Below are 23696 nucleotides of genomic sequence, written 5' to 3'. Positions count from 1 at the left end.
TCTGGCATGAGCGTGGACACAGAAGAAAGTAGTTATGGCTCATTTCCATTTTTATAAAAGACAATTCATTTTCTAACATTTAATAAGAGGTTAGAAATACAGAAGCTTTCTACCAGTTAAAACTTTTGGGATTGCAAGTAACAGAAACCCTAATTCAAACTAGATTAAACAATAGAAGGGATTGTTCACATAAATGAAAAGTCCCATGGAGGTGAAGGAAGCTTTAGAACTGATTTGATCAAAGTTTCAGCTCCATTTCTCTGCATTATATCAATTTAGTTTTACTGTCTGCATCTGCTTTGTCCTCAGACTGGTTTCCTTTATAGTCACAAATTGGTTGTTAAAAGCAGGAGGGGTTACAGGCTTCATCACTTATAGAAAGTTCTCGCTGACAACTATCGAACAATTGTCCTGAGGTTTGTACTTGTTGGATGATCCCTGAAATAACTCGTATGATTAGGGTAATGCTATGACTGGCCTAGGACAGGGTTGTCCACTCACAATGTGCCATAAAGGTTTGGGTAACTTTTAGCTTAGACCAATCAGGACTCACCCTTAGAAAAGGGATGGGGTCAATCTCATTGAAAACGGCTGAAAGCTACACAATGGGGTAAGGGTAAAATGCATGTTGGAGTAACAACTACCAGGTCCACTGTAGTATACTCTTGTGCTCCCCAACCATTGTAATTAGCATGTATCTTTCTTTTCCGCACTCTCTTTCACTCCACAATATGTGATATGGTTTGGCTTTGTGTCCCTACCCAAATCTCATCTCCAATAGTTATCCCTATGTGTTGAGGAAGGGACCTGTGATGCCCATGTGTTGAGGGAAGGAAGTGATTGGATTATGGGGGTGGTTCCCCCATGCTGTTATCGTGATAGTGAGCGAATTTTCATGAGATCTAATGGTTTTATAAGTGTTTGACAGTTCCTCCTTCACAGGCTCATGCTCTCTCTCTCACCTGCCACCATGTACGATGTGCCTGCTTCTCCTTCTGCCATGATTGTAAGTTTCCTGAGGCCTCCCCAGCCATGCAAACCTGTGAGTCAATTTCCTTTATAAATTACCCAGTGTTTGGAAGTTCTTTATAGCAGTGAGAAATTGGACTAATACAATATGTTAGGTTTACCTGGAGTTCCTTCCTTATGGTCTAGCAACTAATGACAAATGTTAATAAATGCAAAAAGCAATAAATGCAAAAAGCAATGAAAAAGTAAATGCAAAAAGCAATGAAAAATGCAAAAAGCAATGAAAAAGAAAGGTCAAAATCACTGCAATAAAAACTCCCAATTAAAGAGGGGACAGAGGCTGGGCACAGTGGCTCACTCCTGTAATCCCAGCACTTTGGGAGGCCGAGGTGGGTGGATCACCAGAGCTTGGGAGTTCGAGACCAGCCTGATCAATATGGAGAAACACCGTCTCTACTAAAAATACAAAATTTGCTGGGTGTGGTGGCACATGCCTGTAATCCCAGCTACTCGGGAGGCTGAGGCAGAAGAATCGCTTGAATCCGGGAGGTGGAGGTTGCGGTGAGCCGAGATCGCACCATTGCACTCCAGCCTGGGCAACAAAAGTGAAACTCTGTCTAAAGAAAAAAAAGGGGGACACAGTGGTTTCTGATCCCTGTCATATTCCGTAGACAGGAGTAATGAGGACTGTTGGCTAGCAGTGGTACACGTTCTTTCAGCAGTTACTGTTTTGCTCTCTGTGTCCTCCACTGCCCTACCTGGGACAGTCATTGGGGAAGATCCTCTTTTTGGGAGGTTGCATTATTTTGCTGGCTCATCTCCTATTAGGTTGAGTTTAGATATCTGAGGATACTCCTAAGATTAAATAGACACAGGCTATCATCAGTCAGCCTTGAGGTTTATTTAACAATACATTTTCCCTTAAATATTAGGTTTTAGAACTACTTGCTTCTTGTTATTTCTGTAGGCAAGTAACCATGGCAAAGATCATGTCTAGCCCTAGTTTTTTTATCTTGGAATTTCTGTTTCCTAGTAATCCTTCATGTTCTGCTGGTCTAAATTTAGTTTAATAGCTTATCCCGATATCTTCACTGGGGATATTTAAAAAATGAACTTGCACGGTAGAGGGAAAGACAATAATATTTTATTCCTTATCTCCATAATGGGCATGATATCTCTAGTAATCTTCATAACGAACATGATTCTCCCCTTCGTTAAGCAGAACGTTAAACTTTTCCACCTTTGGCATGCTATGATTACTGAAATTTTAGACATTCAGGTTTGAAATTTGAAGGGTGCTATTTCTAAGTGTGTAAGCTACAGGGTTTGCTAGCTTCTTATAACCTTGCTCATGTAAGGTAGGAGCCGTCTCTGAAATACATTATCCAATTTACATATGGTGAGCATCATTGATTCATTAATGGAGAGTCAATTTATAACTTCCATTACCTAAATTAACAAACCACTAATTTCACCCAATAAAACCTATTTTTAACATTAATTTTATTGATTAGCAAGGTCTTCAGTAATTGGAAATAATAATAAGCACTAATGGTGGCTACATTTGGAGTGCAGCTCTTCTGATTACCTATCAACAAAATATTCCTGGAGTATAAATTCTATATTATGGCAGCTGACAATCATTAGAGAGTAGGGTAAATCTGGAAACACACATGTACATTTATATCAAATTATATACACTAAAGTATTTTAAGGTGAAGTATAATAATAACAAATTTAAACTGATTTAACTAATATTCAGTACCAGTGAGGATAAGTAGAAAAATCAAACTCTATATTAATTTGACTTAAAAGCTGCCATAACAGAAGAAACCAGTAGATTAAAAGGAAGGAGGCAGAAAAGTGTTTATTTAAAACTTTCACAGTTTACTCTTTATATCCTTTTTCTTATATACAAAGTTATAAATCTTTGCTTATTTGATCAGGGTTCCAGCTTTTTTATTTTCTTGGTTACAAGATGACTGCCCTCAGTAACAAGAACCACATGCTTTCTCATTTATCAAGGGAGAGAAAGGAGCCACATCCCACAATTTTGGGGCTAAAGTCCTGTAATTGGTGCCAATTTGCTCAACCCTGAACAACATCTTGTGGCCAGGGGAACAACGTAGGTTGGGATTGGGTTATCTTAACTGGACTAACTTTGGAGATAAAGGTGAGGTTAATTTCACCTAAATTTCTTAGGTGTACTTTGCACAGTGTGGGAAGAGTGGAATAAATGTTGGGATTGCAACTAGTGTCCATGATAATCACTTTCAAAGCATATAAATATGTAACAACTATATTGTTAGTTGCAGTTAAAGTAGATCTAAGAATATGTAATTGTGTCTGACATAATTTTTTATGTTTGATTCTTAACAAGTTTTAAGTCCGGCTCCTCACCTGTTCCCTTTTGTATGATACCTGAATCTGGGCAAGTTGATGAGAAAGCTTGCCCAGATCCAGATATGGTGCAAAATAGGTGTTTCCTGTTTTGGTGCTGGTGGAAAATTCGAGCCATAGAGTCCCTGCCCTGTGTGGGCTTTTTCGCCCAAGCGCCATGTCCTAGCCATGAAAAAAATCCCAACAGCTTTTTCTCCTACTCTCTCAAGTCACTTTAAAGCCTGCTTAGGAAGTCTGCTGTACTCTTCCTGGAAAGGCTCATTATGTGAGTAATAAACCTTTTTATACCCTGTTGGTGCATATGTGGTATGCTAAGTCTTGAAATAGGAGCCAAAGTTTGGGTGAGGGTTCATCTCATTTCTGTGGGTGACTGCAACAGCACATAAACTTCAATGGTAGTCAGTTTAAATTCTTGCAACCTATCCGCTGTGGTCTGAATGTTTTTGTCCCCCCACACAATTCATATGTTAAACTTAATCACCAATGAGGTAGCATTAGGAGGTGGGGCCTTTGGGAGGTGATTAAATCATGAGGACACATGCCTCATGGCTAGGATTACTGCCCTTATAAAAGAGGCTCCAGAGAGCTGCCCTGTCTCTTCCACCACATTAGGACACAGCTAGAAGGCACAATCTATGACCCAGAAAGCAGGGCCCCACTAGACATCCAATCTGCTGGTGTCTTAATCTTGGACTTCTTAGACTCCAGACCTGTGAGAAATAAATTTGCATTCATAAGCTATCCAGTATTTTTTTTATAGCAGCCCATCATTGTAGTGTTTCATTATTCTTATCACCAAGTGCCCAATCTTCCTCTTGATGACTAGAGCCAGAAACCTGGAATATATCTTCAATTCTTTCTTCTTCTTCTTATTGCTTCTTCTTTCTTCTTCCTCCTCTTCTTCTTCTTTTTTTTTTTTTTTTGACAGGGTCTTCCTCTGTCATCCAGCTGGAATGCAGTGGTACAATCACGGCTCACTGCAGCCTCCACCTCCCAGGCTCCAGTGATCCTCCGACCTCAGCCTCCCACATTGCTGGGATTACAGGTATAAGCCACTGTGCCTGGCTTCTTTCCTCTTTTTTTTGTTGGCCATGTGCTTTTAAAATCCTGCCTGTCAATTTCATGGCCACCATCTTGGCTCAGGCAGTCATTAATTCCTCATTTTAGTTATTTTATGTCTTCTATCTGGTTTATTTGTTTTTCTAGTCTTGGCCCCATCTCTCCTACCCAATAATCCTTCCTCTATACTGCTGCCAAAGTAATTCTTCTCCAGCCTTGCTTAACGAATCCAGCAATTTCCCATTACCTTCAGGATACAGTTCAAACTCCTTAACACAGTTTACAAAACTCTTCATCATCTTGCATCTACATTTCCCATTTCTCCTGCTGCATACCTACACACCACAATGTTCGCTTCTATGGTATGCTTACCTGCAAACTATACTTACCTCCACAGTTCATAGACAAGGAAATATATACAAAGGTATGTGTTCCTTTTTCTGGAGCATACTCATGTCTTTCCTTAGCTTGGTCAATTCCAATGGATTCTTCAGGACTAATCTTGAGCTTTGATACATTCTATGAGAAGTACTTCCTGTTTAACCTAGGCTGAGTGAGGTGTTCTTTCTCCACATTTTAGCAATAAACTTTATTTCAGTGTTTATTATCACTGTAATTTCTGATTTGATTGTATATTTTTCTAGATGCAATTCTCTTAAGGGCAGGCACCATGTTTTTCATCTCAGAAGGTCACAAACTATTAGGAAAATGGGCTTGCAGATACACGTACAACAAAGAATAATAATTCAAGATGGCTCATGGAAAAAGTATTCTGAAAAGTAAGCGAGGCACATGTTCTAGAAGAGACAAGAAAAGGCACAATAGAGAAATTAGAGCCCTCATACATTGCTGGTGAGAAAGTAAAATGGTACAGCCACTTTGGAAAACAGTCTGGTAGTTCCACAAGGGGTTAAACATAGAGTTACCATATGACCCCACAATTCCACTCTTAGGTATATATCCAAGAGAAATGAGAACATATGTTGACATGAAAACTCGTACATGAATGTCAACATAAGCATTATTCATAATATTCAAAAAGTAGAAACAACCCAACCGATGAAGGGACTTTGAAAACATGTTAAGTGAAAGAAGCCAGTCACAAAAGACCACACATTGCATGATTCCATTTATATGAAATGTTCAGGATAGACAAATGTATACAGACCGAAAGTGGATTACTGGTTGCCTAGGGCTAGGGAGGGGAGGGAGAAGTTGGGGCCAAAGCATATGGGGTTTCTTTTTGGGGCTGTGAAAATAATCTAAAATTGATTGTGGTAAAGCATGCACAACTCTGTGAATACACTAAAATCACTGAATTGTTTACTTTATAAAGAAAAAGAGATTACTGTGGGGAAGGAAGAAAGATTTCATGGAGTTGGTAGGATTTGAATTCACTGATAAATAAGTGATATAAAAAGCAAAGTGATGTGCTATAGTGAATAAACAAGTCCTTCTGTGGGGCAGATCTGGCTTTAAATCCACTTGGTCAATTTACACTTCCTAAATCTGTAACCTCATCTAAAGTGTAAATACATTAATATACCTACTTTGTAAAATTATTGTGGTAAGTTATATATGGGATTTAAAATATTTAATCTAATGCCAGGCACATAGTAAATATTAATAATAAATATTTATTCTTATTATAAATCTGTTTAGTATGGAATACAGTTTAGTACTGAATATCGGGACAGAGTGAACACGTAAGTACCTCAGTGGGAAGGAACTCCCAGAAACTTATCTGATTTCCAGCAGAAAGAGATATGAGAGACAAAATAATATAAAGGTAACTTTACTAAGTTTAAGAAATATTTATGAATACCTTTTTTCTAACTACTAGACACTTTGCTAGACTGCCGGATATACAAAGACAAATGAGAAGTGAGTAGATTGCTGGATATACAAGTGAGAAGTGGTCCTTGACTTGGTAGTCTAGTAGACAGATAAACAAATATGTGTAAGAAAGCATTATATTTCTTACAATAGAAATGTTTTTTGTATGCACAAAGAAGGGGGTGGGCTGGAAAAATAATGTAGTCAAGATGACTTGCTCAATACTGAAACTGCTCATTAACTACTTAGGCCAGCACTTACGGCACACTTGTCAGGATGCCTTGCTAATATTTTCTGCTTCCAGTACAGAACAGAGATTACAGGTTTAAGCCAATTTTGTTCAACAGATGAGAAAACCAGTGTCCAAGGATGAAAGAATACTTGTTATACACAGAATGTGAATATTTCAGAGATTTATGCTCAAAGTCCCCAGGTTAGTGTCTTTCTTTCTCACTAGACTGTAAGCTCCTTGAAGACAAATATCTTGAGTGTTACCTTGTTCACTCTTGAATTGTCAAAACTTGGCCCAGGCCTAGGTATGTGGTATACAATCAATAAAAAATTGTTGAATGAATGTTCTTCAGAATCCTCCCATGGCAAAAACGGAAGAAACATTCACGAGTGGACTGCTAGTTGACTGTTTCTCTCATCGCTATTGACAGTCTGAAATGGACAAAGACATCTATATAATCATTCCTTCCTTTCAAATAAATAATCTGTGAATTACGCTATTCTTTTCCTATTGCTACAGGACAAGTTATTTGACAGAAAGCTTTTAAGAAACGCTTTGCAAGAAAACTCTGCAACAGAGATGGCACGTATGAATTGCTGTGATCTGGAGTTGAAGACAAGAACAAAAGTAACTCTAGAGCAGAATTCTTTGACCGAAGTCATCTTCCTGGTTGGCGGAGGCTCTCAGCCTACTTGCAACCGGTGCTTGAGAGTTCAGATAGGCAAAGATGAGAGGTAGCATCTAGTCAACATCCATTTCTTGAGCACTTACTACATGTCAGCCACTTTGCTTAGTCCCCGGTTTTACTGTACTCTGCTTGGAAGTGGTGAAGAGATTCGGCGGGATCTTCTTAGGACCAATCCTACAAAGTTCCAGATGGAACTCATTTTGATTTGGGGGACGGTTTATTTGCAGGGATTAGGTGGAGAAACAGGGCCTGCTACTCAAGAGGAATGAGAAACTGTAACTAACAGGAGGTAGAATGGGAAGGAGCATGGCAAAGTCACCCCTTTTCACAGGGCAACTCTCCAAAGACCACGCACAAGCTGGGGTGGCAGAGCTCTGAACACGGGGCCCCGACCCGGTCCTCGGCCTGGGGCCACGTGACGCGCGTGTTTACGTTGAGTGACGGGGGCTGGGTTGGGCGGGCCTTGGCGGAAATCAACTTCCGGGGGCAGAGGTGTTCGAAGCCGGGTGGTGCGTGGGCTACCCCAACCTGTGTGGCTGGGCCGCGGTCTCCCATCAAGGGTCTGGGGCCGTGCCTCGGGTTTACGCGTAGGGGTCTGTGTGCTGGGGGTGGCTCACCGGCCAGCGTGGGTGAGCGGCGCGGCGGCGGCAGCGGAGAGCGAGAGAGGGGAGCAGGTAAGTGAACGCTGGCCTTCCGGGGCCTGGGTCTTGGGGTCGGGGCCGCGCGAGGCGGGCGGAGAGCGCCCCACCGGGGGAGGAGCGCGGCCGAGCTTCCGCCGCCTGCAGCCCGCCTGCTCGGGCCTCGCCCTTGGCTGTCGCAGCGACCAGGAGCCAGGGGGCGTGACCAACCTCCAGCGGGAACGGAGCCAGCTCCCGGGGGTGGGAGTGCCCACTGGTTCCTGCGCTCGCCGGTAGGTACCGGTACCTGCATGTCCCATAATCTAGTGTTTTCGAAAGTCTACGCCCACGAACACGTGATTATTGTGTCACCGAAGCGCCTACCGAACGGAGACCTTGATTCTTGCTTAGATTTCACAGAACGCGCCTGGTTTATGTATCCCCTTTTACTTTGCCAAGTACACCGGGGTAAAAGCTCTACAGCGTCTGCCAGCCACATTTCCTTAGAGTTTCTTGGGCCACATGTTGCAATAAAAGTGGCATTTCAGGGTCAAGGCAGGAGCCAGTAACTTTGCCAACTGGTGAGGTATCCTTCGTCCCTGTTAGCACGCCTCCCTTTCCCAACAATAAAGATGTTTCCTCCATCTGCGCGTGTCGCCTACTGCGGAGGAAAGCTTTGGACATGAAACCTATTTTTGGCTTCACTTTAAGGAGTGGAACTCTATTAAAAGCTGCGCTGGTGTTTTTTTGGTAGGATGATGTTGCTGCTGCTACTCTCACTTGCTTCCTCGATGAGAGTTGGGGCAGAGCTTGATTTCCTGGAGGGTAAAGTCTTGGCCACAATTTTAGGTGACTCAGCGGCCCCTTACGAATTCTGACTCTTTCCTTCCCTCCCCTCTCAGCTGTGCGGATACTGATGCCACCTTTCTCTCCAAATATTAATCCGGGTGGGAGTTGGATGATGGTTTTTGGAAGCAGTTTGCATGTTGCGTGGTGGAGTTATTGGAGTGCGCTGACATTTTACTTCACAATTTAAGGCAACCCTTCCTCCCCCACAATATTTAGTTGGGTAGGGTGACAGGGACTGACAACCAATTCGCGGTTGTGTTCCCTGCTTTGGGAGAGTTCTACACTTAACGATCACCTGATTGCCCTCTGCTACAATTTCTATTGCGGTGAGGGGATTGGTTATAGTGTCTGTACCTATTAGGTAAATGTAGTAAGGGGCATGCCAGGCAGAGTGCACCTGCATGATGTTGGCTAACCAGTAAACTGTGTGGTAGAGAATTGCCCTGGTTACGAAGTTTGGTATCCTCCAGGCTGCCTAGGAGGGTGTTCTGTGGGCTGGGAAATCTTATGAACTGGTTTCCTAGCAACAGTATAAGCCCAATGGAATAAACATAAAGAAAACAAAGTGATGAAAGTTACATCTTACCTCTTAACTTTTATTAAATGGAAAAATGTAGCTTCTTATGGGAGTGATCCACTCAAAACTTCTGAGACATTTTTGTCTATTTTGATCATCTTAGTACTTAATAGCACACAAAAGAAACTGCAGAAAATCATCCCAGAGGGACATCACTTTGGTTTTGGGTGGTATTAAAAAAGAGAAAAAAGACGTTTTAAAATGAGCTTGTCTGGAGCTTAAATGGACAAATAGGAATTTGGTGTAATAGGCATTTTATGTTGTACTCATCTATATGTGTAAGATGTGTGCATTACATATGATTGTTATGAATGAAGATAGTAGAAGACGGGGTGGGAGTGGAGTAGGTCTCTAGGTCATAATTACAGCACTCCTTTATCAACCTGTTCCTTGTGATTTTAATCTTCCTTGAAAGTTTATCAAATTTTCTTATTTTCTGTCCAAACAATGAGAACTTAATTGAAAAAGGCATCTCTCTTTAGATTAACTCTTTGTGTTTATGTATATCTGTTTCTTATTTACTAACGATAAATTAATATTTTAGATTTCCAGTATTTTAAGGATTTTTGGTCTCCTTACTGTTCCTCCCTGCCCTATTTCCATACCCAGTAAGTTTGGTTTAGCTCATTTAAATTGATGCATATTTTTTAAAAAGGGCATATGTTGCTTTTTTTTTTTTTTAAATCAAGGTTTATTGAGGTATGATTTATAAGTAAAAAAGTAATTTTTATTATATTGCTGTATAAAGTCTGACAAATGCATATAATGGAACCACTGCCACAATCCAGACAAATAATATTCCCATCATTCTAAAAAGTTTCCTCCCCTCACTCATAGGTCCTAGCAACCACTGATCTGTTCTCTGTCCCTATCTATAGCTTTGTCTTTTCTGGTATGTTATGTAAATGGAATCATACAGTATGTAGCCTTTTGTTTCAGGTTTCTTTCACTTAATGCTTTGATTCATCCATATTGATGCATGTTTGTTGATGCTTGGTTGTTTTTTACAGCTGAATAGTATTTCATTGTGTGAATATATCATAGTATGTTTATTCGCCATTTGATGAACAGTTTTTGGCATTTAGGAATGAAGGTACTATAAACATTCATGTGCTGTTCTTTGTACATTAAGGTACAAGTCTTTGTGTAGACATATGTTTTCATTTCTTTTGGTTAAACATCTAGGAATGGAATTCTTGGGCCGTGTGCAAGTTCATGTTTAACCTTAAAAGAAATTGCTGGCCGGGCGCGGTGGCTCAGACCTGTAATGTCAGCACTTTGGGAGGCCGAGGTGGGCAGCTCACGAGGTCAGGAGATCGAGACCATCCTGGTCAACATGGTGAAACTCCGTCTGTACTAAAAATACAAAAATTAGCCGGGCGTGGTTGCGCATGCCTGTAATCTCAGCTACTCAGGAGGCTGAGGCAGGAGAATTGCTTGAACCAGGGAGTTGGAGGTTACAGTGAGCCGAGATCGTGCCACTGCACTCCAGCCTGGTGACAGAGTGAAACTCCGTCTCAAAAACAAAAAAAAAAGAAAGAAATTACCAAACTGTTTTCCAAGGTAGCTGTTTCATTTTGCATTCCCACAAGTGATGTTTGATGTTCCAGCTGCTCCACATTCTGGTCAGCACTTGTCATTTTATTTTTAATGTTAGCTATTCTAATATACATTTGGTGAAAACCCATTTATGTTTTAACGTGAATTTTTCTTCTAACATATTGAGCATCTTTTCCTGTGCTATTATTTGCCATCTGTGTATCTTCTTTGATTAAGTGTCTGCTGAAATCGTTTGTTCATTTTTAATAGGGTTGTTTGTTATTGATTTGCAATGTTTTATACAGTTTGGATACAAATTCATTATCATATATATGCTCACAGTATTTCCTTTGAGTCTGAGTCTGTAGTTTGTCCTTTAATTTTCTTAACAGTATCTTTCAAAGAGCAGAAGTTTTAAATTTTGGTGAAGTCCAGTTTATCAGTTTTTTCTCTTATGATTTGTGCTTTTTTATCATGAGAAATTTTGCCTAATCCAATGTTGCAAAGATTTTTTTCTTATGTTTTCTTCCAGAACTTTTATAGCTTTAGATTTTAGATTTAGGTCTGTGACCAATTTCAAGTTAATTTTTGCATATACCGTGAGGTAGGGGTCAAGACACTCTCTCTCTCTCTCTCTCTCTCTCTGTGTGTGTGTGTGTGTGTGTGTATGCGTATGGATGCCCCAGTCTTGCAGCACCATCTCTTGAAAAGACTATTCTTACTGTGTCCAGAATTGGTTCCTTCCAGTGGGTTCTTGGTCTTGCTGACTTCAAGAATGAAGGCGCGGACCCTCGCAGTGAGTGTTACAGTTCTTAAAGATGGTGTGTCCGGAGTTTATTCCTTCTGATGTTCAGATGTGTCTGGAGTTTCTTCCTTCTGGTGGGTTCGTGGTCTTGCTGACTTAAGGAGCAAAGCCACAGACCTTCGCAGTGAGTGTTACAGCTCTTAAACGTGGCGCATCCGGAATTGTTCATTCCTCCTGGTGGGTTCGTGGCCTTGCTGGCTTCAGGAGTGGAGCTGCAGACCTTCGCGGTGAGTGTTACAGCTCATAGAGGTGGCGTGTCCTGAGTTGTTCGTTCCTCCTGGTGGGTTTGTGGTCTCACTGGCCTCAGGAGTGAAGCTGCAGACCTTCGTGGTGAGTGTTACAGCTCATAAAGGTGGCGTGTCCAGAGTTGTTCGTTCTTCCTGGTGGGTTCGTGATCTCGCTGGCTTCAGGAGTGAAGCTACATACCTTTGCCGTGAGTGTTACAACTCATAAAGGTAGTGTGGACCCAAATAGTGAGCAGCAGCAAGATTTATTGTGAAGAGTGAAAGAACAAAGCTTCCACAGCGTGGAAGGGGACCTGAACGGGTTGCCGCTGCTGCCTTGGGTGGCCTGCTTTTATTCCCTTATTTGGCCCCACTCACATCCTGCTGATTGGTCCATTTACAGAGAGCTGATTGGTCCATTTTACAGAGTGCTGATTGGTCCATTTTATAGAGTGCTGATTGGTCCATTTTGACAGAGTGCTGATTGCTGCGTTTACAAACCTTTAGCTAGACACAGAGCGCTGATTGGTGCATTTACAATCCTTTAGCTAGACAGAAAAGTTCTCCAAGTCCCCTACCCGATTAGCTAGACACAGAGCGCCGATTGGTGCGTTTACAAACCTTTAGCTAGACACAGAGCTCTGACTGGTGCATTTACAATCCTTTAGCTAGATAGAAAAGTTCTCCAAGTCCCCACCTAACCTAGAACCCCAGCTGGCTTCACCTCTCATTACTATCTTTTCTTCATTAAATTCCTTTGGCTTGCCTTGTCAAAAATCAGTTTTCACTATGTTTGTGTGGATTGCTTTGTAGACTCTATTTTGTTCCATTGTTCTGTGTGTCTGTTTGGCCAAAACCTCAGTCCTTACTATGGTAGCGTTATAGTGTATCTTGAAGTCAAAAAGCCTGAGTCCTCCAACTTTGTTGTTATTTTTCAAAAATTTTTGTGTATTCAAGTCCTTTTTCTTTCCATGTACATTTTAGAATCTCTTTATTTCTATATAAAAGCATTGTGGAATTTTTAGTACGATTGCATTGAAGTTATGGATCCATTTGGGGAGAATCGACATCTTAAAAATGTTGTTTTCTAATCAATTAATAAAATACCTTTCCTGCCCTAGTGCTGTGGCTCATGCTTGTAATCTCAGCACTTTGGGAGGTCAAGGTGGGAGGATTGCTTGAGCCCAGGAGTTCAAGAGCAGCTTGGGCAACATGGCAAAACCGCATCTCTACAAAAATGAGAAAAATTAGCTGGGTGTGTTGCCATGCATCTGTAGTCCCTGCTACTTGGAAGGCTGAGGTGAGGATTGATTGAGCTTGGCAGGTAGAGGCTGCAGTGGGTTGTGATCATGCCACTGCACTCTAGCCTCTGCAACAGTGAGAGCCTCTTTCTAGAGGGAAAATAGAATGAAACAACCTTTCTACATTTATTTGGTCTTTGATTTCCCTGTTTTTAAGCTTTCCGCATAAAAATGTTGCACATATTTTGTTACGTTTGTATCTAAATGTTTTATGTTGTTTGGTGCTGTTGTAAACAGTAACGTTTACAAATTTTTAAATTTCCAATTACTTATGTAAGTGAATCAATATTTTAATATTGATCTTGAATTTTTGAATTTTACAGCCTTGTTAAACTCACGAGTTAGTTCTAGTAGCTTTTGTAGCTACTGCTGTCTGCTAGTAGAGACAGCTTTATTTCACATTTTCTCATTTGTTTGCCTTTTATTTTGTTTTCTTGTCTTTGCACTGGCTAGGACCTCTACTAATGTTAACTAGAACAAGTCAGATCGGCACAGATATCCTTGTATTGCTCTTCATCTTAGTAGAAAAGGTATATAGTCTTTTACCATTGCGTAGTTAGCTGTAAGTTTTTTGTGGATATCATTTTGACCCAGCCAAGGAAGTTCTCTTTAACTCGTGCTTGGAGCTTTAAAATTAATCGTAAATGGATGTTGTATTGCTTTTTTTTGGTTGTGCATTATAGTTGATTACAGTAGAAAGCTGGAAATAAAGGAAGACTATAAAAAAAAGTTACCCCATTTTCAGTAATCTGAGGTAGCTGCTGCAAACATTGTGGTGGCTTTTCTTTCAGTCTTTTCTTTTGCAAACATATTTTAAAAACAAAATTGTTAATATTGTTTTATATTTTGCCCTTTTCACTCAGAATCACATTGGGAGTACTTACATCATGAATTATTTTGAGAACTTGATTTGTAATGGTTATGTGTTATTGTGTTATATGGATATGCCCGTCATTTAATGATTTTCTTACTGTTAAATAGTAAAATTGTATTTTAGTTTTCCCTGTTGAAATTAACATTAAATATTTGTGCTTAACTCTGATAATTTTTCAAAGTAATTTATAAAAATTTATATCACTCAAAGTATATACATTTTTTTTCCAGGTTCTTATATCCACTGCCTCTGTTTGGTGTTCTTGAAATTTGTTCTTTAGGCTATTTATTGTAAGAAATTTGGGGTCAGTATCATTGGCTTTTTGGGCATCACCTTAAGGTAGAATCTTTGAATTTCAGAAACAGAGTTCCTTAGAGATCGGTCTAGTTCAAACCATTTTTTAAGCGGTTTAGAGTCTGTAATCATTAAATAACTTCTTTGCCTATACTATTTTGTTTCCACTGATCTATACAGAATTACTGATGAATTATGTATAATATAATAGACCACCTGTGCTCTTCTTTTGATAAGAATTATAGAAATCTTTGTGCCTAGCATCATGTAAAACCCTTTATATATGTTGTTTTATTGAACTCCAACTGCTACTTTTTGGTAGTAACATTTTTTTCCATTTCATAGACAAAGGAAACTGAGTCTCCAAGTGAGCAAACTTACCTAAGGTTGTATTAATAGTAAGTGGTAGAGCTTGAGTTTGTTCACATGTCTTCGTGAATCTGTGTTTTTATTCATAGGCTATACCATGAGTATTATGTTATTTTAGGTATTTTGTATATAGTATGCTTATTTTGAATATATTAATTTTAATGCTAACAATAAATTTACTAAGCAGATTAGCAAATTAGCATGAGATGTTATCAGTACTTCTGAAATGTTTATCCAAATTTATGTCCTCTTAAATCTATTCTTATTTTCTAAGTGGCATAAAGATTATTGTTGGCTATATGCCATACAATTTTACTTAAATAATTAGGATCATATTTACTGTGACTAGTAGAGGATACAACAATTTATTTATTTTGAAATGTGAAGAATTTTGTGATTATAGGTTTAATAAATGGAGATAAAAAATAATGTTAATTACTTTATAAAATCAGCTGTGTTATAATTCTGGTAAAACAACTTGTTTTCCTTAGAAGGATATGTACATTTTGGTATTTACATTTCAATGTGGACTATGTGAATGAAATAATTAGTTTGTGAAGTATGAAATCACTTTTTCCTTGTATTCAGAGAAGATTGACTTTCCTGTGTCTACCACCTCCTATGCTTTTTATTATGTTCAGCCCTGTGGTTAAAGAGTAGGTCTACATAATCATTTTAAAAAGCTGCTTACATTTTATATTACGAGAATTCAGAACTTCTGCAATTGTAGTAAAGACAGTGCTGCAGTGTTATGCAAGATCCATTAATCTATGAATATGCTTCACTGAAAGACAGGGGCTTATATGGATATTATTTAAAAACTACATGCTTAGACATCAGTAAAAGATAGTGATTAAAGATGAGATTAAGTATCTTTTAATTATGAATTTTGTACAGACAACTTAAAATTAGGTTAGACCTTTTGCTTAGTTTGCCCAAATTGGGCATGAAAAACAAAATAAGCCTGTGAAAGCTAAATGACATTAAATGGGCCACCCTGAATCAGAAGACAAGTTGCAATGAATACCTATTTTCCATTTTGCTGAATGAGAAGAATGTTTAATAAATGGTGATAGTTTTCATGAGATATGTAGATATTTTAAGTTTTGTCTCTTGTTGGTTATGCAGAAGAGATTTATTAATTTCTCTTTTTATTCAGTCTAGCAATTTCTGACTTATGAGTGGAGTGTTGAATCCATTTACAATTAATGTATTTACTAATGCTTAAGGTAGTATTTATGGGCTGTCATTTTGCTATTTTTTTCTGTATGTCAAGTAATTTTTTGTCATTCCTTAATTACATTATTGCTTTCTCTGCCTTTTTTTTGTATTAAGTATATATTTTCTAATGTACCATTTTAATTTCCTTGATTTTTTTTTTTTTTTGAAGAGACAGAATTGCCTAAGCTGAAGTGTAGTGGCACCATCATAGCTCACTGCAGCCTCCCACTCCTTGGCTCAAGTGATTCTCCTGCCTCAGCCTCCCTAGTAGCTAGGACTACAGGTGTGTGCCATGATGCCTGGATAATTTTTTTATTTTTTGTAGAGACAGGTTCTTACTCTGTTGCCTGGGCTGGTCTTGAACTCCTGGTCGCAAGTGATCCTCTTACCTTGGCCTCCTAAATGCTGGGAATACAGTTGTGAGCCACTGCACCCAGCCTTGATGTTTCTTTTACTAAATATTTTTTGAGTTCTTAGTGGTTGCCCTGGGACTTACAAATGGTACCTTATTTTATAACAATCTATATGAATTAATACTAACTAAATTTAAGTTTACAAATTTTGTTCCTATATATTCCCTCCCCTTCCTTCATGCTATTATTGCATAAGTTACATCTTTCTACATTAATACAGTGTCCATTAACACTGATTTGTAATTCTTGATTTATGCAGCTGTCTTTTCAATCACATAGGAGAAAAGAGCCACAACCAAACATACGTTTATATTTTCTTTTATATTTACCTATGTAGTTATGTTTACCAGTGTTCTTAATTTCTTTACGTAGATTCAAGTACTGTCTCTTGTCCTTTCAGTTCAGCCTGAGAGACCCACGTTAGTATTTCTCGTAGATAAGATGTGCTAGCATACATTCTCTTTGGTTTTGTTTATCTGAGAAAGTCATCATTTTTTCATATTCAAATAATAGTTTTGCTGGAATTAGAATTCTTAGTTGGCAGTCTTTTTCTTTCAGGAATTTGAATGTATCTTTCCACTGCCTCTGGCCTCCATGGTTTTTAATGAGAAATCAGATATGAAATCTTATTGATGATTCTCTATTTTTGGTGAGTTGCTTCTCTCTTGTTGCTTTCAGTATTCTGTCTTTATTTTTTGAAAGTTTGGTTATGATGTGTTACAGTGTGGATCTCTTGAATTTTATCCTACTTTGAGTTTATTGAGCTTCTTAGATGTATAGATTAATGCTTTTCATCAAATTAGAGAAGTTTCCTTGTGTTGTTTCTTCAAATATTCTTTCTGCTCCTTCCTTTTTCTCCTCTTTTTCTGGTATTCTCATTATGCATATATTGGTATGCTTGATGGTTTCCTATAGGTCTTTGATGCTCTGTTTATTTTTCTTCATTCTTTTTTCATTCTGTTCCTTAGCCTGGATAATCTCAATTGACCTATCTTCAAGTTCACTGATTTTTATGCCAGCTCAAATGTGCAGTTGAACTCTTCTAGTGAATTTTTGAATTAAATTATTATACTCTTTAACTCCACAATGTTTGTTTTTTTTATTTTGTAATCTCTGTCTCTTCATTAATAATCTGTATTTGGTGAGATATTGTTATCATACTTCATATATGGTTTTCTTTAGCCCTTTGAAACCATATCTAAGAAAATATTTAGAGAAAACATTTTAGTGTCTTTGTCTCATAAGTCCAATGTCTGGGCTTCCTTAGGGACAATTGGCTGCCTTTTTTCTCTCTCTGTATAGATCATCCTTTCTTGCTTCTTGCGTGTCTCACAATTTTTTGTTGAAAATTAGATAATTAAATAATATCTAATGTGGTAATTCTGGAAATCAGATTCTCCTCCTCAGGGTTTCTTCTTGTTGCTGCTCTTGTTATTTGTTTGCATAGTGACTTTCCTGAACTCTTCATGTAAACTTTGTATTCTTTTTATGTATGGCCACCAAAGTCTCTGCATGGTTGGTACTGGACAGCTAATGATTGGACTGTTATTTCCCTAAAGCTTGGAAGCAATGAGTCTCCCAGCCTTTGCTGATGGTCTCTGTGTGCATGATGGGGCATGCCTTCAATGCTTAGACAGGCAGTTTATAACTCTACTTTAGCTTTTAGTTCCTACTTGTACAGAGCTTAAAGTGTAGCAAGAAGTCAAAGCTTAGGTCGTCTTTTCAGTTCTTTACTGAGCACTTGCATGAGCTTGGCCATCTGGAGTTCAAGGAATATGTTGGATCTTATCAGAATCCCCTATTGACATTTCATTACCTAGCTTTTACTTTTAAGATTCTGGTCAGCTTGTTGTTTGCCCCAACTGTTACTGCCACCTCAGGCAACTTGATGTTAAACAGTTGGCTCAGTTGGTTTTTGACAGATGCTATCTGGGGAAAGGTTATTGGCACTGGGTAAGCTCTTAGGTCAAATAAAGGCAAGTAAAGGAGTGGTGTTTTCCAGGGAACTGCCAGACAGGTCAATAATGACAATTTCTGGGAATGGGGTTTTGGAGGAGGTCCAACCCTATTTTGCTCCTCCTGGTGACTGCTAGGCTGCTGGATTTTATTGTGATTTTTGAGCCTCCTAGTTTTCAAGGCTCTCATGGTACTGGAGATAGAGGGATGAGATTAAAATGCCATAAAACTTGCTGTTCTTAATGAAAATCAGCCATTTTTCTGTAATACATTCTCCCTAGATTGATGCAAGCCTTTGATTAATTTCTAGAGTTCCGAAAAAAGTTGACTTTGACAATTTTTGCTGCTGTTTTTCTTGCTTTATGGAGGAGAGGATTTTTGGAGTTCCTTAATTCCACTATTCCTGCTGATGTCACTGTGTAGTATTTTAATAGCCCAAGTTCTTCTTAATGTCACCTTATCCCATTTATACTTATATTCCACCACTTTGCTTCATCTTTATCATCTATGGTATACAGCTTCATATGAGATCATTTGGGGATTATTCTATTTCAGATATGTAAAAATTTCCCATATGTAGCAAACCATTTAACAATATTAGGCATCTGCTTAGTGCTGTGAAAATTCTACAGGATGAAAATTACAGTCTGTTCCTAAATTTAGGGAGGTGTCTGCAGTATAGTTAGGAATTTATATATGTAAAAAAAGTTGAATTATGGATTACATGAGTGAAAGAGATCTGATAAGGTAGAAGGTAAGCTACTTTTATTAATAATAAGTAGTATGATGCAGACATAGAGCATTATTAGCCATTATGTAATTTTGTTCTTAAATAATTTGGGTCAGTTTTAAATAGAGGAAATCTTCAGTTTAGGCTTGTGAATTATGGCTAAAAATTCAATTGAATTGCCAAAATGATTACACTGAATATTATTAGTGATTATTAAACACTGTGTGCTATGCCTGAACATATTACTTGGAGAAATTGGATTTTCTGGTTAATGGAATTTCCTAGTAAAAGAAAAACAACCAGAAGCCCAGTTTTTCCTTGATTTTGTGAAAATATCTAGACATGTATTTGTGGGTTTTGATGCCTTAATTATTGAAGGTAAATGACCTCTCCCTCTGTCCCTTTTTAAAGCATTTAACTGAGTGCTTATCAAGCTGTGGTACCTGGCAGTCGTAATTGAGAATATTATTTTCCAGTGCTGTAGAAGAGAGTCACATGACTGTTGCCCTCAAATAATTGGTAAAAACATGGGGTTAAAATGTAGCTGTATTGTATCTTTGGGTTCTTACAATATGAATATATGTGAGTTTTTGTGTTTTATTTAAATCACTTTTCTGCATGAGGAAGACATTAATGGTTTGCAAATGTTGTAAATGATTACTAGAGATGCTTTTTCATGCTCATGTTCGCCAGTCCTTGATACGCATTCATTTTTATTACCAGTTTTCTGATTAAAAATAAAATGATGCATACTGGCATTTTTTGGGGAAGTAATGCTATTATATATTTTACCATTCAGAAAGCAAAATTAGCAATTCCTAGTGTAAGCAATTTCAAATTTTCACACTCATCATGAATTTAAGGATGCAAAGGACCTGCTTTATATTCCTGCATTTTTTTTGTGAGGGGAAGTCATGTTAGGTATTTCTAAGATGTATTTTTCTCTTCTCTTTACTCTCCTTATTACATTTGAATCATGTGTAGTTTTAAGCTGGTATTTATTTACTTATTTGTTACCAGACAGGTGTCTCATGTTTGGGTGGTATATATTGCTGCCAAAGGCTCACCATAAAGTTGCTCAAGGTGAAGAGAGTCAGTTTCTAAAAGTACAGCTAATTCTTCTGTAGTGTCTAGTTAATGTAAAATATAAAAAGTCAACCAAATACATTTATGCACAATTAAAGGAATACTTATACGCAATTATAGGAATTTAGTAAATAAAACTTTTTAGTATCATTGCTACCATGCATAATTAACATTTTTAAGATTTATTACATATTTACTCAGTAGAGGAACAGAATCAGTTGACATTTCTTTAGGACCCTGACATTATGGCATATGAAGAATGTTGGGAGTGCCTAGCTTGCCTGTTGGAAAGCCTTGGATTTTTAGTTAATGACTCGGCTAGTCTTCATAATGGTGAAGAGGAAAACTCAGATATTGCTCATAGGATGTCAGGTTTGTCAGGAATATGCTCAATTATAGAGAGAAAGGAGAATAAAGAGAAGGGAGAATGAAGAGGGAAAGGAGAATGAAGGTGTGCTTCAGACTTTTTTTTTTAACATGCAAGTCTAATAGTTATATTGGGTGGATTAGAGTCTATATGAATTAGAAGTCATTTGTAGATACTGGTACTCAATTACATATTAAGTACGGAGGTAAAAAATAATGACAAATTATTCATACTAAAGGCAGGATGAGATGAAAAAATGTGCTGAGGATACCAGCACTTTTATTTCAAGTAAAAATGAAAATGAGTGGTTAAAACAAGTTTTAAAAGAAAAACTTCAGCCAAATTAAATTTAAAGGAGTTTAATCGAGCAATGAACAATTTGCGAATTGGGCAGCCCCCAGAATTACGGCAAATTCAAAGAGACTCTAGTGTAGCCACACGGTAGAAGAAGATTTGTAGACAAAAAAGGAAATGACATACAGAAATTGGAAGTGAGGTACAGAACATTTGGATTGGTTACAGATTGGTGTTTGCCTTATTTGAACACAGTTTAAACACTCAGCAGTGTATGAATAGTTGAAGTCTTTCTGCTGGAATTGGCTAAGACTCAGCTATTGTTAGAGATGCATACTCCTAAGTTAGGTTTTCAGTCTTGTCAGCCTACTAAGTTAGGTTGCAGTTTGTCCACAAAGACTCAAATGTGGAAGGAAGTATAGAGTCCTTCTCAGGCCATATTTGGTTTGCTTTAGCAATTCCCCCCTTTTGCTCATTTTCTCAATTTTTGAGAGATTGAGCACAACTTTAGTCATTAATGTCACAATCATCGTAGTAAGTGTACTTATTTGGTCTTGAAACCCACCAGGAAACAGTAGAACAGTGAGTTTTGCAAAGTTAGGAACAAGAGTACCTCCTTATGCTGGAATGTCCTGTTTACAGGGGAAAAACAAACCAGGTCTGTTCTCCTGTAGGATTTATGTGTTTCCTTAAAGTCTTAGTTTGATTATGTCACATTCAGCATGAGCAACTCCAATTTTGTTTGGTTTGGTCTGTTGGGGCCTAGTGAGTGAGTCTAAAACAATGGCCACCTATAATTTTGTTTAAAAAAAATTCCCCCTTTTTGGTCAGGTTCTCACTTAGGTGAGAGTGTGACCAAAACTTAGGGCCTTAGCACCACTCTCTGTTACCATCATCTGGGTTTCCAGTCTCAGCACGTCATTCATAGGTTACAGTATCCTCATGGTCACACATTTCTTTCAGCTCTTGTCATTCCACTTGAAGAGAGACCATTAGATGTTCTAGAGATGGCTGCATGCAAACATTTAAAACCTTTGAGAGAATACAGTGCACTAGGGAGACTATTATGACTATTGGGAGAATAATACCAAAGGTTTGGAGTATGCTCCTTACCTAGGGTCTCCATAAACCAAAGCTCCTAAACTCAAATAGATCAAAGAATGAGCTAGATAAGGAGTCTACTCACTCAACTAAGTAGTTTTTTCATTAATCACCTGCAACTGAATTTCTATAATACCTGATGCTTTCTCTATAGGCCGTAAGTGCCAGTGGCTGCACAGGTACTTCTGTGTTTAGCCACTTGTACTATTTAGCATAACTTTTACAAGAGAATTTAAAGTTTGTTGTGTGACCATAGCCTTTACAGTATATAAAGCCTATCATGCTATGGAGCCTATCATGAGGGATACATTTCTAATCATTGCCTCTTTTATTCCAAACCATGGCAAAAGGACCTAACAAATGATGCCCTTCCAGAGAAGTGAAGGCCTCCAGGCAATGTTTTCTTTAACCCATGATGTGGGTTAAGAGGAGTGAATCAATGTTCTGTTTCTGACTGATTATGAGGCAAAGTTTCACACTCACATTGGGCCTTCATCTTTTATCTCTCAAAGTGTAAGATTATCCATGTATAAGGCTGGCTGCAAAATTCTTCACAAATAAAAGTATATCCCGTAAGTGTACACAACAGACCTTTTTCCACTTCTATTGTTCAGAGGCATAAGCAAGGAAGAAAATATTCAAAGATAAGAGTCTAATGATAGCAGAGAAATCTTAATCTGTGATCTTGGGAAAAGCTGTTCACATCAAGGATGCCATCTTCTTCTGGGGAAAAACTTCCCTGGTTAGCTTTACCTTAAGGATTTCAATGGGTGTACAGTTCCAAAAGTGTGGAGGGACCCTTCTCAGTTGTGAGATTATGAACCCAAGGTTCAAGGTTCCAAAGTTTTGCTGCAGAGTGGATGGCAAGGGCAGTCTTTCTCTGATGTTCTCAGAAGATCCAGTCTTTGGATTCTAAAGGGATTAATTGTCCTCAAAACCATAAAAAGCTTTATTGACCTGATGAAAATACGGTACAATAATTTAGTGTTACAACATCAATCCTCTTGCATGGGAAAGTTCTTATACAACCAGAAAACATGCATTGAAAATGACAAATGAAATCCCTTTATAAATGTTTAAATGGCCCATCAGGTAGACAAATGTGCCTGAAGCTTTGATTGTCTTCTGAAGAATATGGAATGGAACATTGGTTATAAACTATTTTTATAATTTCTAAGTCACCACATCAATATATTTAATTTGGATCATTTTATCTTTTCCGTGATGAGTCATGGAATGCAGAACTTTTAATAATGAAAGGTTTAAGGACTCAATAAGGACAAGGCAGCTGTTCTGGTTTTTCATGAGTCCATGCTTAACATTGGACTTGATTCTCCAAATTAGGTGCATAGCACTGGTAACTGATGAGTTATCATTGGTAATTTGACTTAGACCATGGATTTTATTCAAATTGTGTATCTAAATAATTTCAGTATTTGCTTATTTAGCATGAAAATCTGGCAAAGTATTTCCTTGGTATTTAATTAATTTTTGTTCTACTTGGATTAGCAGTTTTATAACCCAGTCAGTCTTTTCATTAAAGTTCCAGGAATTCTTACCCAGTTCAAATGACATGATTCTAAAGCTATTAGAAACCTGTATTCAGGAGTACTTTTCAGGGTCCTCTCCATCTTTCATGAACCTCCTGAAAGATGCCATGCTTTTGAAATTTTGAGAAACTGCATCAGCATTAAGCAATTAACTGTGGAAATGACTTTGAATAGTTAAAAACACAATTGACAAAGAAATTTGGTTATTTCTGTGGTCTACAATAACTTAACATAATAACTTTAATTATGATTGATAGCATATACTCAGACGTAATAGAATTTTAGAAGTCCCATACAATTTTGGAACGTATATTAATATAATTCACTAAAATATAACCTGGAGAC

The 23696-nt window shown here is 38.1% G+C and overlaps 2 protein-coding genes across 9 annotated transcripts in view; one reads left to right on the top strand and one right to left on the bottom strand.

The window, feature by feature from the left end:
- Positions 1 to 5540: 5540 nt before the first annotated feature.
- Positions 5541 to 8114, bottom strand: LOC105738898 (basic salivary proline-rich protein 2). Its single transcript, XM_012502500.2, has one exon. It carries the CDS (start codon positions 8112 to 8114, stop codon positions 7500 to 7502), a length of 615 nt encoding a protein of 204 aa, XP_012357954.2. The 3' UTR covers positions 5541 to 7499.
- The window catches only part of CCDC91 (coiled-coil domain containing 91), a 356684-nt gene continuing 340631 nt past the window's right edge, over positions 7644 to 23696 (top strand). For 3 of the 8 annotated variants that reach the window (XM_030804476.1, XM_030804471.1, XM_030804477.1), the window contains exon 1: positions 7673 to 7858. The gene's annotated coding sequence lies outside the window, so the exon portion shown is untranslated. Of the gene's footprint in view, positions 7859 to 7972; positions 8095 to 8186; positions 8552 to 23696 lie in introns of those variants that run through there. The other 5 variants (XM_030804474.1, XM_030804478.1, XM_030804475.1 and 2 more) reach the window with 5 other exon arrangements.

This window comes from Nomascus leucogenys, chromosome 23 (assembly GCF_006542625.1).
Source record: "Nomascus leucogenys isolate Asia chromosome 23, Asia_NLE_v1, whole genome shotgun sequence".
Lineage (NCBI taxonomy): Eukaryota > Metazoa > Chordata > Mammalia > Primates > Hylobatidae > Nomascus > Nomascus leucogenys.
Note: the sequence above shows the minus strand (reverse complement) of the source record. Positions and strands in the feature narration are given on the sequence as shown.

What these genes read in the sequence shown, in the direction of transcription:
- LOC105738898 (XM_012502500.2), bottom strand. Translation starts at nt 8,114, where the DNA reads ATGCAGGTACCGGTACCTACCGGCGAGCGCAGGAACCAGTGGGCACTC.